This window comes from Belonocnema kinseyi, chromosome 10, assembly GCF_010883055.1.
Source record: "Belonocnema kinseyi isolate 2016_QV_RU_SX_M_011 chromosome 10, B_treatae_v1, whole genome shotgun sequence".
Classification (NCBI taxonomy): domain Eukaryota; kingdom Metazoa; phylum Arthropoda; class Insecta; order Hymenoptera; family Cynipidae; genus Belonocnema; species Belonocnema kinseyi.
Window position 1 is genome coordinate 111,682,207 of NC_046666.1, and position 17,177 is coordinate 111,699,383.

Sequence of the window (17,177 nt, forward strand, 5' to 3'; positions counted from 1 at the left end):
TCACTCGAGGCCTGACATGGTTCTTCTTGACTTCGAGAAGCGAACCATGTTCGTTATCGAATTTTCGGCACCAGCTGATAAAAACATCATAGCCAAGGAGAACGAAAATAAAGAGAGGTATCGAGACCTTATAAGGGAGTTGCAACGATTGTAGCCGAAATATTCTGTTAAACTGATTGTCCTTATCATCGGCGCTCTTGGAGGTGCCAAGCTTTCACCTGCTAATGGCCTAAAAAGCATCCCTGCGTGTCAACAATATGCTAGAACACTTGCGGGAAAAATGCAGAAGGCGGTTGTCCTTGGGTCACTCCGTGTTGGATCGTCGTATTGATTCCTTTACAGACTGTAACCACCTATCTCACGGTTGTGAGACGTGGTTGTGGCTAAAATTTTACCACGATTTCGCTGGAAGCGGGTGCAATTTTTCAGATTAGCACCCGCTCCCAGCGAAATCCTGCGGTTGTCCTAATGACAAATTTTTTATATATATTTAAACATTATATATATAATAAATAAATCCTTTTCATTGTAATAATCTTTTTTTCGGTTGCAAGTATTTCTCTTTCTATAATTCATGGCACTTCTTCAATTTTAGGTACAATGTAATACGCTTTTTCCACATAACATATTCTTCACCATCGAATGCTGGTATTTTTATCTCGTGTTTCTCCATTCCTATAAATGTATACCAATATACTATATATCTTGACAATATTATTATAACAAGATATAATAGAACCCTCTTGTTCTGATTGGTCGAAGACCATAGTGATGACCAAAAAACCAGGGAAAGATTATAGATTCTATTTAGACTTTAAGAAAGTAAATAATATTACAAAAAGTACCTCTACCCAATCCCACTCATGACAGAAATACTGGGACTCTTTAGGATCAGCAAAATTTATTTCCAAAATTGATCTAAAATTACCTTATTTGCTAATCCCGCTGGAAGAAAAATCAAAACCAATCACAGAATTCGCAGCCCCTGGAAAGGGCGTGTATCAATTTAAAAGGATTCCATTGAGTTTAAACAATGCTCCAGCCACTTTACAGAGAATGATGGATGAAAATATTGCTCCATAGTTAAAGACAACCGTTTTTTGTTATTTAGATGACATTTTTATAGTACCTCAAAATTTTTTATGACCATTCAAAATACTTGTATATCGTATTAGATCAAATAAATCATGCAAATTCAACGATCAGTGCGGGCAAATGTGAATTCGGATGCTCAAAGATTAAATACTCAGATCTTAAAGTTAACGACAAAGGACTCCAAATAGGTGACGACAAAATTCAGCCAATATTAGAATTCCTTAAACCTAAAAATATCAAACAATTACAGCGCATAATAGTGATGGTAAGTTTATCTAGAAAATTCATCCCACACTTTACCGAAACAATAGAACCGACGAACAGGTTACTTAAAAAAGAGAAACAATGGGATTGGACATAAGAACAAGATGAGGCATTTAAAAAATTAAAAACCTCTTCAGGGGGTAGGGTACCTTGCAGGCAAAAAAAATCGAATTTTTTTACGTTACATTTTCTAAAAGTATAACATTTCAAAAGTAATTTTGTTCACTCATTTTCTAGTTTTAAAACTTTAAACGCGTTTTTCTCGAAATCACGTTTATAAAACGGGGCCCGTGATTTCTCTAAAAACGGTTTATCCGATTGTTACCACATTTCAACCAGTTATTCTAAAGTTATATGGGAAAAAATAAAGAGGGGAAAAACGTTACTTTTTCAAGACCCTACATGATTATTTTATTGATTTTTCGAATCTTGTTTAAAAAAAAAATGAAAATTCAAATTTTGATCACACAAAAAATAATGAATTATTACATTCTCATCCATAATAAGAAGGTATTAGTTTTATTCGAAAAATAACTTTCGCGAATTTCATCAAATGTCGACGTCTTGAGGCCCGCTGAGTCAGAAAAACAAGTTTTTACGTCGCTGTCTGTATGTCCGGCGTCTTCATTGTCTTGGTTGTCTGTATACCGGACTTTCAAAATACAAAAAACCAAACGAAAATGGACATTTGAAGCAAAAAAAGCGGTGATATAGGATAAAGTCAAAAGGAGAAAAACGTTAATTTTTCAACACTTTACATAATAGAATACTTAACAAACTCTAAAATATGTCAGAGAACCAGACCGTGTAATCAACCTAAAGTAGGGCTAATGGGAAAAAGAATCGTGGATGGACCATGGAAAATGATTGCTGCAGATAGCATGGGCCCGTTACTGATTTCAAAAAAGAGAAAAAACTAATGCTTATTATTTTTTGTAGATATTAGTACAAAATGGGTCGAAGTAATCCCAATCAAAAAAGTTAACGGCATCGCAATAGAGCCGGAATTCTGTAAGCATGTCATTCCGCGTTGGGGAACACCGCGGATTCTCCACACTTATAATGGCAAACCAAGCAAACGTATTTAAATAACGAACATTCCACCTGGGGCGAACATAGAGACGATTTGCAATTTGCAATAAACACAAGCAAAAATTCATTAACCAAATTCATCCCAGCGTTCTTAAATCTTGGTCGCGAATTGGAACCATTCTAATCCCTTCACAGAAACTTTGAAACCGATAGCGATATATAATTTCAAAGTGCAGAGAAATTGACGGATAGATTAAGAAAGCTACAAATCATAAGGTCCTTTTATTATTAAACAGAAAATTTCCCCAACTATTTACGAATTAAAAAGCCTTAAAGGAAAAGGTATCGGCGAATGGAATATTAATGACTTTAAGCTAGATAATTTAGAGGTAAAAAATGGAAAAACGGCGACAGATCAACAGCAATACCGACCCAAAACACTGACTAAAAACACAATAAACTCCTAAGTGGAAATGAGACAACAAAAACCTTACATTTCAGAAAATGGAACATATTAGAAAGTACCAACTATGCCAAAATACGATTCAAGGGAAAGACGTTTTTGGCCACCTAAACACCTGCCCAGCAGTTGACTGGCTCTTACAGAAAGCTCTTACGAAACAACATACTACATAAAGACACTAAAGACCGAAACGAAAGTAACACAAGAATAAATGACAAACATAGAGGAAAACGCACCGGGAAGAGACTTTACTTTATTGGAGTTGAAAGCGCCAGATTACGAAAATACTACACTAAGCAAGACTTACTCAATAATAAACAATTAAGAGAGAGAATAAACAAGAACGGAGCAGAGAGAACAAAAACTTACTGTACGAAACCACCAAATGAACCTACAAAGAACGTTCCAAGCACGACTAAACAACGAAAGACAGACACCAACAGAAGCATAACATTACAGGAAGATTTCCAAATACACCAAATAGAAATAGCTAGAAAAAAGAAGGAAAAAGAGACAAAGATGAAAGAAAAAACGAAAGGGAAAAGAATCTACTGAGAAGGTTCTTTATCAAAATAAAGAAAGCCAAAATGAGATGGGAAGAAGAAGACGAAAGAAGAGAAGATGAGAAATTAAGGGAGGAAAGGGAAATCTCAATCGCTTGGGAAAAACATCGTCAACAAAGAAACAAAGAATAGGAGGATTAGCGCAAGGAACAACAAAGGAAAAACAACCAAACGGACAGCTAACTAAAACCGAACCGAGCGAACTATGCGAGTCCTAAAATGTTTCCTTTTCTCTCGATAATATTAGCTTCGGTACAGCCCTGCGCAGCACCGTCGACAGGCCGTGCACGAGAGGACCCAAAGCAACCCCAGGAGTCCCGAGGCCTCAAGGATTGGACCACCGATCACCTGACAGTCTTAGTTCGTCTTTCCAGCGTCTTTCGTTCCCACCTCATTCACCTTTCTCGCGTAGAGGAATTTTTATTTTTATTTATTTACATGCTAGTCTCATTATTTGTGTACTACCCTTTTTCTCAGATTCCAACACCTCCTTCCTCCTCTCGATATTACCAACTGTACTAGGCTTTATCACCTGGTTGCCAACCATCGACGCTCTCTCGCTCTCGGCTTTGCCGAAAAGTTCGGACTTTGGAGACAAACGACTCACGTGAGTCACAACGATTGCAAGTGACAAAATAAACGATTGCAAGTGACAAAATAAACTAACATTATATTTAAACGGTTTTTTATCAATGAGTTTGCTTGTTCTCGATCTCCAACCTCATTTAACCTTCCTTTTAATTTGCTGGCCCTTCTCACAACCTTTAATTGATAGGTATAGACTTGGGGGAGCATCAATTCAGCCGCGTTTAAGCAGCGGTAGTCCACGTAGAAATGGGGTTTACCGTTTTTACGTATTACGATAACTACTGCGGAACTGTAAAGGGAATATAAAGGGTCGATTACTTGGTCGGCTAATACATGCTGTGCCTATACCTAGGTTGGCTTGCGTTTTTCTTCTGGAGAGAGATATTAACGTACCCGACAGGATAGAGTAGTTGTAGCTTCGATTTTATGCTCAGCTGAATGGGTTTAGATGAGTATTCCGCTGGGGTTTACGATCGGCTGAAACCGTTGATGGGTGTAACGAAATTTGTTGACATACTGGATTAGGACTTCCAAAAGGGCTTGGACAATTTCTGGGTCGCTCAAGGTGGGTAGGGGAGATGCATTTTAGCAATAAATGGTAAAACGTTGATTTTTTTCTCGGCGTAAACGTATTTTCTGGGTTGATCGTATAGTGTCATTTTTTCTTCCATCTAAGAGTCTCCAAGGATTACGGGATCGTGGGCTTAGTCGATAACAAAAAATGTACTTTCTGTAGGATATCCATATACAGAAAATTCTAGTCCAACTATACCTTGGAATTTAAGGAACGTTCCGGAGTTCGCTACGTCTTCTTTTTACAGTTATGACTTCATTCACTGATGTTGGATTTAAGTTAAGTACCGAGCATGTACAAAATTATCGGTGGAAGCGCTATCAAAAAGGGTCTTTAATCCTTGATTGTTGAGAATTGTATGGAATTCGGGGATAAACCGGAAACGTATTTTTGTAGTTTATATTCTCATTATGGGCGGCAGAGCCTGGACGCGCCCCGTGACCAGATTTTGTATGGAGTTTTAGTCGATCTAGGTAGAGCTTCATGTTTATTTATGGGACAGTAATGGTTAATGTAATTACCTGGAACTAAGTAACCCCAGCGTAACGCTCAACCTGTTTGGGGGTCGGAATTGCTTTAATTTTTTCGAACTCGGCGTCTACCGCTCTGGGCATTCTGGTATCGAAATCGGCTGGTGAAAAAGGAAGCTCTATTACCGCGGCGAACCGAGGGCTCTTTGTCTCTTATGTTTTTGGAAATATAATTTTAGAGGTAAGTTGATTTAGAATATTGGTCCTGTCGTATTTTTGTAGGATTAATTCCCGTAAACGAGCCAATTCTGAACTGGTGACCACGGTAAATATCCCACTATCTCACGGAAGCCTCTTTTACAGCTTAGATGACTAGATTGATTTAGTCTTCAGCCGGAGATCCTTGGTTGTGATAGAATTCTTCCATTTGAGTAAGAAAAAAAGTGAGGTATTCGCAGCCACGACCCTGAAACTCTGGAAGTGTCGGGGAGATAGGGGGTCGCGTTGAGGATGGCGTGCAGTTCTTACAAATTTATGCAGGCTGCCTAATAAGCATGTCCGGGGTTCAAGCGTTACTTATAAGTTGATTTTGTAAAAGGTGTAGGTTGCCAACAGGGGGTTGGTTATTTATGAGGGTGAGTTTAGGGAGGATGATATTTTCCACAGGACCTTGATTTTTTTGTATTTTTACTAGAACTCTAAAAGTTAAGAACAGAAGGGAAACCCCTGGTGCTAAGCAAATCTTAATTGAGTCGTTTTTAAATATTATAATTACCTTGGAAAAAACAGGCAATTGTTCGGACTCTGGAAGATCTGTAGTTTCGTAGACGTCTGCTTGATCATATGCCTAAAAAAGTATAAGTTGTTTATAGTTGCTCTAGAGAAGATAAGTGCGCGTTTCGCATTCGCCACGAAATTTTCGTTTTCAATGCTATATAAAATGAACACTGAATAGGATTTACTGCAAGCATCTCATGAGTGTATGAGAAGTTTATGCAGTTTTAGTAAATTGAGGCTCCGGATTTAATGTGGGGAAGGGGCATAACATTTATTGTTTGGGCACAATAGCATCTCGTCCCTTTAAAAAATTCGTTTATAAATTTAATTCTTATAAATTCTATTAACGTAAGAAACGTACTTGAATCATATAAAAAAAACCTCTGCGCACCATCTACAGTCACTAAAGGTAATATTTATTAACACGTGGGGGGAAAATGTCTACAAACTACTAGTGGAATGAGACAAAGGTAAGCATGCGCAGAGCCGGCGCCGCGGAACAATATCATTTTTAGTTCTAGTGATTAAATTGTAAAATAATAGACAACGGGACAGTAAATTAAGAAAATTAAAAGTCAAAAACAGTTTTATGATTGATGCTCTATAAATACCTTTTTAAAAGTTTTTTAAAAGTCGTATATTGCGCTACAAGTGCGAACAGTAGACAGTTCTTCACGTGTATGAAGTTTGTCGAATGAGCCAAAGGTGAGACAATGGTATATACTGAAAAGTTGATAAAAGTTATAAACGCCCACTTTTTGCAACTGTTGCACACAGAATTTTTTCAACAAATGCAGGGATTTTTCAATTTAAGAAACCATAAAAACAAACTTCACGGAACTTTTTAAATAACCTGAAAAACAATAATTTGTGGATACATTTTTTAATTACTGGACATGTACAGTATCTAAAAAGTTTCAGAACAATTGCAAAAATTGCCGGTAAATTTATTAATTAACGAAAATCTCTAAAAAAATTTAGTAACTTAAGGTACCTATCGATAATTTATGGTAAATTATCACTTCGAGTGGGCCCAATCTCAATTACTACTCACAATCAGTCAGCCACGTGATAACCAGTAGGGCCAGTAGTGAGGACTGAGGTTATATTGCATATGGGATTCTGGAACTCCAGTAATAGCTATTTGTGATGCAAATACGTAAAACAGGTGATTTCATCAAGTGTGTCGCTTGCAGCACAAGCCAGAGGCTCGAAATACAAACAGACCGGACGATAGCGCACGATCTAAGCGAGTCTGAAAACGTCAGCCATCAATTTAGCTGATTGAAGATAGTTCAACGTAATCATCCCACGTTCGAGTGCTTCCCTCACGAAATGATGACGTATATCAATATGTTTCGTTCTTGAATGGACGAGTGGATTCTCCGCCAGTTTTTGTGCCCCTTGGTAGTCGTTATAGATTTTAAATACTTCTTGATTCCCTAATCCGACTTCTTTGAGGAATCTGTTTAAATATAATGTTTCTTTTGCTTTTTCAGTAAGCTCCATATGCTCAACATCAGTGGTTCAAAACGCCGCAGTGCGTTGTTTCTTCGCCTCCCATCTCACTGCTCCATTCGCAAGGGCGAACACACATTCAGCGTGAGATCTTCTATCCTGAGGACATGCTGCCCAATCAGCATGCACAAATCCTTCCAATTGATTGGAGTTCTTCTCGTACATGATACCCAGGCTCGTAGTTCCCCGTAAATAACGTAGAATTCTCTTTGCTGCAATCCAATGCTGCTTTTGATACGTACAGTTGAACTGATTAAGGAAATTGACCGAAGATGCTATGTCTGGTCCTGTTGCAACAGCCAGGTACATGAGACTTTCTATTAATTCCCTGAAAGGATATTCTTCGTGTTTTTCGTTTGAATCATGTTCCTCTTTAACGAATTTCGTATTTGGATACATAGGTGTTGCAGCAGGCCTCGAATCTTCCATCCCAAATCTTCTTAAAATATCTTCGACATATCCACCTTGTGATATTTTCATGGATCCATGATCTTATTTCAACTCTATGCCAAGACAATACTTGACTTTTCCAAGGTCTTTTTTTCGAAGCGTAATGTAAGATCCTGCTTAAATTTAGAGATCCACTCCATGTCACTTGAGATGATCAGCATGTCATCGACGTAAATTGCAACAATTAGCAACTTTTCGTTTACTAGTGTACACGCATATCTATGTTTGAGGGCTTTAACCCAAGGCCTTTTAATTTTTTGTCAAGTCGCTTATGCCATTGACGTCCAGCCTGCTTTAAACCATATAAGGCCCTCTTCATTAAACAAACTTTATTTCCTTTTTTGGAGTTCTGAGAGCATTCTGGTCGCTGATCCTTCTGTTTGAGACTTTCCTTCCTGCAATTACTCCTTTATTGCGATTCCCGGTAATAAATCTTTAAAAAGCTCAGGAACCTCCATATATACTTCTTCGATTTCACCATTTAGAAAAGCGGTGGTTATGTCTAATTGTTGAACATGCATGTCGTTTAGTACAGCAAGAGCCATTAAAAGTCTTACCGAACTGAGTCCAACCACTGGAGCAAAAGTCTCGTTGAAGTGAAGGCTAGGGCGTTGTGAGTAGCCCTTGGCTACCAAACGAGCCTTTCTTCTTACGAAAATTCCTTCAGCATTGTACTTGTTTCTAAGTACAAGTCGGTATCCGACGACATTTCGCCCCTCCGGATGATCTGCTAACACCCAAGTTCTATTCTTTATTAGTGCTTCTGCGATTTTAGCACATTGAAAATGTTCTTCTTCGAGAGCTGCATTTCTCATGTTGTAGATTTTTGCAGCCCTTCCTGGATTTCAAGTTTTGATGATTTTAGGACGTCCAGCTACCCTTCTTTCAGGTTCTACATTATTTTCAGCTTCTTCAAATCCTAAGAAATCTTCACTTTTGCTATCAAAACGGACATGATCTTGTTGTAATTCGCTGACTTCAATTTCTGGGATTGGTTGAATTGTTGTGTATTCTATTTCCACCAAGGGTTTTCTCCTGTTGAATTCTTTTGTCCTTCCTGGGTAAATTGTTCGCATTTCTTCGTCGGCAGAAACTCGTTGAGAAGAATCATATTTCTGGTAATTTCTACTCTTTCAGCTACGGTCAACCTAACTCTGTATCCTTTGATTCTTCAGAATATCCCAAGAATTCCAGGTGACATCTGTTTCGTAAACGATTAGCAGTGGTTACAGCTTCTGTCTAGAAATATTTAGAGAAATTCGATTCGAGCAAGAAACATCTTGCCATCTCCACTAATGCGCAGTTCTTAAGTTTCGCCAATCCATTCTGCTGAGGCGTGTAGACAACAGTTATTCTTCAGGTGATGCCGTTCTTGTCTAAATAATCGTTGAATTCTTTGTTTAGATATTCTTTCCCATTATCGGATTGAAGACATTTTATTCGTTATCCGGTTTGCTTTTCTACTAAATTCCGGTAGCTTTTAAAAGCTTCTAATGCTTCGTCCTATGATTTTAAAAATTTCACAATACACATTTTAGAAAAATCATTAACAAAAGTCATAATATACTTCACAACACCTTTAGATTGCGTGCGCATCGGGCCACATAAGTCTGACTTCACGATTGCTCATAATTTTGTCTTACTTGACGAAATATTGGGAAAAGGACTTCGTGAACATTTTCACTTGATGTACATTTCCCAAACACAAACTTCTTCACCTTTATCAAAATTTATTTCAAGATCTCTCAAAAGCTTCTTCAGATCTTTAAAATGTAGATGGCCGAGTCTTTTGTGCCATAACTCTAATTTACCTTTGCGTTTTTCAGATTTTCCCGAATGTAGTACATGTGTGATGTACAGCCAATATCGAGACACCAGTTTCCTTCATGGTAGGGATTTTCCGTTTTTAGCACTGATTCATCGTTAACAGTAATGAGGAAACCATATGTCTTTGCTCTACTGGCTTTCAGAGATGAATTTATTTGTTTCGCCTTGCAGTCAGCAATTTTGTGACCAACCTTTCCACAGCGATGACACTTGAACGGAAAGAACTGCTTCTCTTTATTTAGATGTTGCTTCTTCCCCGTTTTCCCAAAATTTTGAGGGTGGCTGCTGCTGCTTCCAGCTATCAAAAAGCTGGAATTCGTTATGACATCACTGCTTTTCCATTTTCTGGCATCACTTTCTTCGATTATTTTAATTTTTAGGGCTTCTGGTGTTGGGAGATCGTCGCATGATTCTATCGTACATTGAAAGTTTTCAAAGCTGGGTGGCAAGCTGTATAACAACATAATTGTCAACAAATCTTCATTGATATCCACTTCCGTTTCATGGAGCACACATCTCAGCCATTTTGTGCAAAGTAAGCTTCTTCAGAAGGGCAATGTCACCCAAATTTCGTTAGCTGTATTGCAGTCTTTGATTTCCTTAGCTCTGGCGGATGAATAGCTAAAACCAAATCAGACTGATCCTTTCTATCCTCAACATCCCAGGAACTCGCTGCCGCTTCTGATGCCGCATTTGCGAGAAATTCATTTTTGAACAAAAAATTCCAACCTCATTTCTTCCCGAACACACTTATAAATATACTTCGAAATATTTTAATTTCCGATTACTATGTTGTTATAAACGAATCAAAGCTGTAACTTGCTTTTGTATCAAATCCATGTCCAATATTTTGATCCATCGCCGGTTTTAGCCTTAGAGTTGAATCAGCTAAAGCGCTGGCAGCACCATAATCTGAACAATTGATTTTCCAGAGGTCGCAATACTACGAGATATCCTCACGAAGGGAGACATCCACTTCAGCCAGATCTCGGGGCCGATCAGTTTTTCGATTTGATGGCTCCGTGCATAGGTAAATCCCATATTCGACGTGCGCCAGCTTGAATCATTTTTTTTACTTTTTAGCGTTCTTTCAATTTATTGACCATAGTCCATTAATAAACTGAAAGACGTCCTTAGGTTCCAAAAATAGCTTAATCCAAAATCAAATGTTAAAAATAGAATCAATAATCAGGAAACATAATCTATCTTCAATAGAATAACTTTTAGAACTCGAAAAAGTTTATTTCTACAAAATTAAGATTTTTTAAAGCTCGAATGAATATTCTCCGGATTCGTATACCTATTATTTTCCGAAGTAACTGAAACTTAGTAACACAAAAGTTCTAGTGATAGCTGATTAATATTTCTTTTATATTTATTTACAATTTGATTTTATATTGTTTGAGAAGATACAAATTTTGATCATATAATCTGTACATCTGAATCAAAAAGTGCGTATATGTAAAGTGATGTAACAATAAATACATTTTTTTACTAATGACTAGTAGAAATACTTGCAAAATCAATTAGAATAAATTGCAATATTTTAATAAGTTAAATCTTACTCCTTTAGATTTTGAGAGTGTACAATATTTTTTATTTATCTACAAAGCAGTTGAATTTTCATAATATCTCTGCCATATTTGAGTCAGACTCATGCGAATGCGCACTGCATAAGTGGGAATCCCTTCCATGCTGGTATCCTTGGAGTTCCCGAATCCAGAACTTCTCGTGTGTTTGGAATTCAAATGTATTCAACTAAGAGAAATGTTTAAGTCATGAAAAAAAATCAATTTTAACGAAACTGTAGGAGTTTCGAGTTCAAAAGACGAATTTTCTTCAAAGCAGTTGAATTTTCGACAAAAAGTTTATTTTTAAATCAATAGTTCAATTTTCTACGAAAACAGTTAAATTTTCAACTAAAAAGGACGTTAACATTTCAACATAAAATGCAAATCTTTTAACAAAATAATTTCCGTTTTCGTTAATTTGGCTGAATTTTTTATATGTTACGCGCCTCGGCGTCCTGAACAAATGTCTCAATAGGCGCAAAGCCCAAAACTCAATGTATCCCAAGATAAGGCCCCCTGAAGTCAGTATAATGGGGTTATCGGCTCTACAAATTTACTTGGTCATTTTCCTTACTCAGAAGAGTGGTTTCGGTTATTTGACTGAATTTTTGATGTTACTTGTCTCGGCGTCCTGAACAAATGTCTCAATGGGCACATAGCCCAAAACTCAAAGGGTTTCAAGATAAGGTCCCCCGAAGTCAGTAGAAGGGGGGTACCGGCTCTACAAGTTCACTCGGTCATTTTCCTTAGTCGTTATTTGACTAAATTTTTGATATATTACGCGTCTCGGCGTCCTGAACAAATGTCCCAATGGGTACAAAGCCCAAAACTCAAAGTGTCCCAAGATAAAGCCCCCCGAAGTCAGTATAATGGGGGTATCGGCTCTACAAGTTTACTCGGTCGGTCATTCTCCTTACTCGGAAGAGTGATTTTAATTATTTGACTATATTTTTTATATGTTATGCGTCTCGACGTCCTGAATAAATGTCTCAATGGGCACAAGGCCCAAAACTGAAAGTGTCCCCAGATAAGGCCCCCCGAAGTCAGTATAATGGTGGTATCGGCTCTACAAGTTTACTCGGTCATTTAACTTAGCCGGAAGAGTGGTTTTGGATATTTGACTAAATTTTTGATATTTTACGCGTCTCGGCGTCCTGAATAAATGTCTTAATGGACAAGGAAGCCGAAAAACTCAAAGTTTCCCAAGATAAGGCCCCCCGAAGTCAGTATAATGGGGGTATCGGCTCTACAAGTTAACTGGGTTATTTTCCTTACTCGAAAGAGTGGTTTCGGTTATTTGACTGAATTTTTGATAGGTTTTTCGTCTCGACGCCCTGAAATAATGTCTCAATGGGCACAAAGCCCAAAACTCTTATTGGAAACGTATCCACAAATATAAAGTAAATGAAAGAAATAAAAAAGAATGACCGTTGCCCCTTGCATTAGCATTACCTAAAGATTACCACGCGGAGGTTGCAAAGTCGGACTTAAACTCCTTTGTGATCGTCAGTCTGTCAGTCGTTATAGTTATAAAGTTCAGTGAAATTGTAGATCAGATACCCCCATTATACTGACTTAAGGGGGCCCTATCTTGGAACTCTTTGAGTTTTGGGCTTTGCACCCATTAAGACATTTTTTCAGGACGTCGAGACGCGTCACATATCCAAAATTCACTCAAATAACCAAAACCACTCTTCCGAGTAAGGAAAATGACAAGAGTGAACTAGTAGAGCCGATACCCCCATTATATTGACTTCAGGGGGCCTTATATATGAACCCTTTGCGTTTTGAGCTATGTGCTCATTAAGACATTTTTTCAGGACGCCGAGACGAGTAACGTATCAAACATTCAGTCAAAAGACCAAAACCATTCTGCCGAGTAAGAAAAATGACCGAGTCACCTTGTAGAACCGATGCACCCGTTATATTGACTTCAGGGAGCCTTATCTTGGGACCCTTTAAGCGTTGGGCTTTAAGCCCATTGAGACATTTTTCAGGACGTCGAGACGAGTTCTGAAGGAAAAATCTACCGGATGAGACGTTTGTATCTTGTTCAGAGCGTATCCTTTATAGATGTCACGTCCTGAATGCGGCTCTGTGGCTCTGCGGCTCTCTCCAGCGCAAAGGTGTCGCATAGCATTTCTATGAACGAGCTCAGGATCTTCACAATGGGATTAAGTTTTCCGCGCTCCAAATAAACCTTGGCGCATTTGTCTAACCCAAATTCCATTCCAATTTCCTTAGTATATCGTTTGACAATCCCTAGAGGTAGATGTAGTTGCTCCTCGTTTTTAGCATAGATCTCAAGATCGTGAATGTAAAATGCATGAGTGACCTTGTATTTTCAACCTGCAGGTTAGCCGCAAAAATATCCGGCAGAATAGCGAAGTGCTAGAGTTAGTGGCAATAATGTAAGGCAAAAGAGGAGTGGGCTCACGGTGTCACCCTGAAAGACACCTCTCCGAAAGGTGACCTTGTTAGTTATCACACGATTTTGTCCAGATAAGATAGTAAATCTGGTTTTCCAAAGCGGCATTAATCTCTCTATGCACCTAACTATTTGCGGATGAACCTTTAAGATTTCCAAAAGACAGATGATAAGTCCATGGGAGGTCGAATCGAAAGCTTTCCGATAATCAATGTAGGCCATCGATGGGTCACGCTGATAAAATTCTGCATCTTTGCAGACACATCTATCGATGAGCAGGTTCTCCTGACATCCCACTACGCCGTTCTTTGAGCCTCGTTGTTCATACAATTCTTGCCACACAGCTTCAATTGCTCGAACATCCTATCATATAGGATAGCTGTGAATATCTTATAAAGTGTGTTCAGACAAGTGATTTGCCTGTAATTCTTCGGGTCAGCTAAGTTGCCTATTTTCGGCAGGAGTATTTCACGCCCTTCCACCAAACTCTCCGGAATCGGCTCTTCCGACTTTAAATATGAGGTGAAAATACGGGCCAAATGCTGATGGGTTGAAGGAAACTTCTTCCACCAGAAGGCTTTGGTACAATCTGGTCCCGGAGCGGAATAGTTCTTCATCCCTCGGTAGTGATGGGTGGGCATTCTTCATCAGGTGTTATGAGGGCATCACACATCTACTTGAAGCTATTTAAATTTCTGAAACTTCGTCCAGTCTATGCTGCACTTCGTAGACTTCTCTCCAAAATACTTCGACCTCCTCTGGTTTGGGCGGGTGTTCGACAGTAACTGGAGGGTCTTGAAAGAGTCAAGATGGCCAGAGAGAAACTGTTGATTTTCTCTGACTCACTTCTCCCTCCACTCTAGACTTCTCTGAGCGTCAGATAGTATCCGTATTCTGTCAACAATATGCTGCCTGATGATCAGCAGCTTTGACTATTTCAGTGTGTGCTAACGGGTCCGGACTTCGCGCGCTATCTTTCAAACCTTGGCGGGAAAATTCCTGCCAGATGTGATGTAGTCAATCACACACTGAATGCGGGACGCGTACTGTCTTGTCCAGCCTATCTTTATGGCAAGTTGATGCATTCGCCTTTTGGTCTTATGATCAACCGTTTGTTTTGTTTTACGTTTCGCGTCGGCCAAAGCTCTAACTGCTTTATACACACAATAATTGATAGCCCAGAGGTCGGATTCTTCGGATTCTCCGGGTCATAAAGCATCGCTCTTCCTCTATCGGATGCCTGCCCACGGTTGGTCTTAGTGTCGCCTCTCTTTCTCTGTTGCCGGCATGTTCTAGCTGTGGTACAGTTGGAGTTCCGCTTCCATAGCCCCTTTTTTGGAGTAGTTCAGCACGGTTTCGCAGACGTTGCTGCGAAAAGTGCGATAGCTCCGGGTGTTTCTCGCACCACAGAACATGCAGCCGTGCCATGTTACCCCGTTCACGGGCCACACTCGCATCGTAGCAGTCTAGCAAGTCGTGATTCAGTCGCTCCGTCCACCAAAGGTATCGAGATTCTGCCGATCCATCGGATTGAATCCATCTTCATTGGCTCCCTCAGCTCTAGAGTGGTCGGCATTGTTTTGTTGTTCAAAAATTATATTTAAACTTAAGGAAAATATTTCCACTGTTATTTGTAACTAACTTTAGAAGATTGCGCTAGACAAACATATGTTTCTGCTTTCTGTTCAGCTAAAAGTTGCGAAATTCTTATGTACGGTATATTGTTTGTAAAATTAATGATTATATAACTCCTGAATAAAAGGTAAGCAAAAACTTATCCAGGGAGATTCGTGAAGAATCCTTCAAAGATTAATATTAAGTGAAAAAAATCATTTAAAATATCTTTTCAAAAGTGCACCTACTAATAAGAGCATTTTCTTCAAATTTAAAAATAATTTTTACCAACGTTTATTTTATAACTTGAAATAACTTCTGTGCATACTTCTTTATTGCGTCAAATTAGAAGTTCGAAAAATTGAACAATTCTGGTCCCACTGGCTTTTGGCACTAAACAATAGACTATGATAGAACTATGCCTTGAAAATGAAATTATTCTCAACCCAATGAAAAAGTTATTTTGTATTTGTATCATAATCTTATTATTTTCAATGTCACTCATAAATGAATGATTGCAGTACAGAACAAGATAAGTAACAAAACCGGAATTTTCAGGAGAACGAAATAACATTCTGTAAAATCAAAATCACCATTTAAAGATAAAACAAAACTTTGGTACGGAGATAAAACTGTTTCTAAATTAAAACAAGAGAATTTATGATTTAAAAAATCCAGTTTCGAAAAACAGAATGTAGAAGTTTACAATTTCAAAGTGACAGCAGCCTTAAACTGGAAAAAGCTCGGTTGCGAAAAACGATAAAAAGTACAATTTTCAGTATAAACATAAAATAAAAACTTGCTTCTGAGATGTTAAGTTGCTAAATTGAGAGAAGATAATTTTGATTAGAAAAATTTAATCAATTCCGAATAAATCATTCAAGAATTTGGGGGTTCAAATTGCATGGATTTTGAAAATCGTCTTTGCATAAAGACTACAAATCAATTTTTTAATTTAAAAAAATAATAACAACTTGCTTCTAAGATACAGGGGAGCCAAATAGAAATAAAAAAAAGTGTTCATGCAAAAAAATTAATCTGTTCCGGAAAAAAAAAAGATTTCGTGTCGCGGTCTCGCACTGTAACGTATGAGTTCTCGCTGAAAGACGTATAACGAGAAACCAGGTATATGTTTATTTGTAAATGAATAATACTAATAATTTTAACAAATATCATTTAAAATTATATATAGTCTGCGTCAAAATGCAATACCAAAAAAATGCAACTTTACAATTTGAAGGGCCTAAAATTAAAAATATAATAGTGTCGAAAATTGAACAATTGTTTTAATTGCTCCAGTCATTATGAATATTTTTAGAAAACTTTATTATCGACTGAAAATGAATTCGGCGACAATGCCTCTATCGCTCAATTTACACATGACAGCTGTTAATAGGTGATGGATATTTGTACGGGTAGAAGCACAGCGGGGTGGGTTAAGATTTTCGACGACAGCGCGGTCTACATTTATCCTGACCTAATAATAAGTTTATCCCCACTCTGGTGCCATTTGCCGCATCTAAGTGTTTAATACCTTTGACGGTGTGTAGGGAAAAATATGCCTGCCATTAAGCATCGCGCCATTAAGCATCGTGCGGACAAGAAAAGCTTTTTTTTAATAGGTTTTAAACAATTTATAAAAAGTAATGTTAAAAATAACATTAAATTGTGAAAGTTCGATAACTGGAACATTTTCAAGTATATGTCATCTGATTTTAAAATGCGTAAAATATATTATTAATCTAAACATTAATTTAGTATTTAACGTTAATTATACACAATCAGTATTTTCTGGGATAATAGAAACAACAAATGAATGAGGCATGAGTTGTCGCTATCTTCAAGTCACAATTGTGGGTCCGGATGCAATAAGGGCACATAAAATTTTTTCGTGCGAAAACGAAGTCCCCTGGAGGCTTTAGAAAAAATTTTCGAATTTTAAT

The 17,177-nt window shown here is 37.9% G+C and overlaps 1 protein-coding gene across 5 annotated transcripts in view; it reads right to left on the minus strand.

Moving 5' to 3' along the window:
• The window catches only part of LOC117181892 (dynactin subunit 2), a 164,864-nt gene that overhangs the window by 136,635 nt on the left and 11,052 nt on the right, over window positions 1-17,177 (minus strand). For all 5 annotated transcript variants that reach the window (XR_004468202.1, XR_004468201.1, XM_033374907.1 and 2 more), the window contains exon 2: window positions 5,825-5,896. Coding sequence is in view for 3 of the 5 variants with exons in the window: in XM_033374907.1 (XP_033230798.1) it covers window positions 5,825-5,896 (72 nt within the window). In the remaining 2 variants the exon portion in view is untranslated. The remainder of the gene's footprint in view (window positions 1-5,824; window positions 5,897-17,177) is intronic.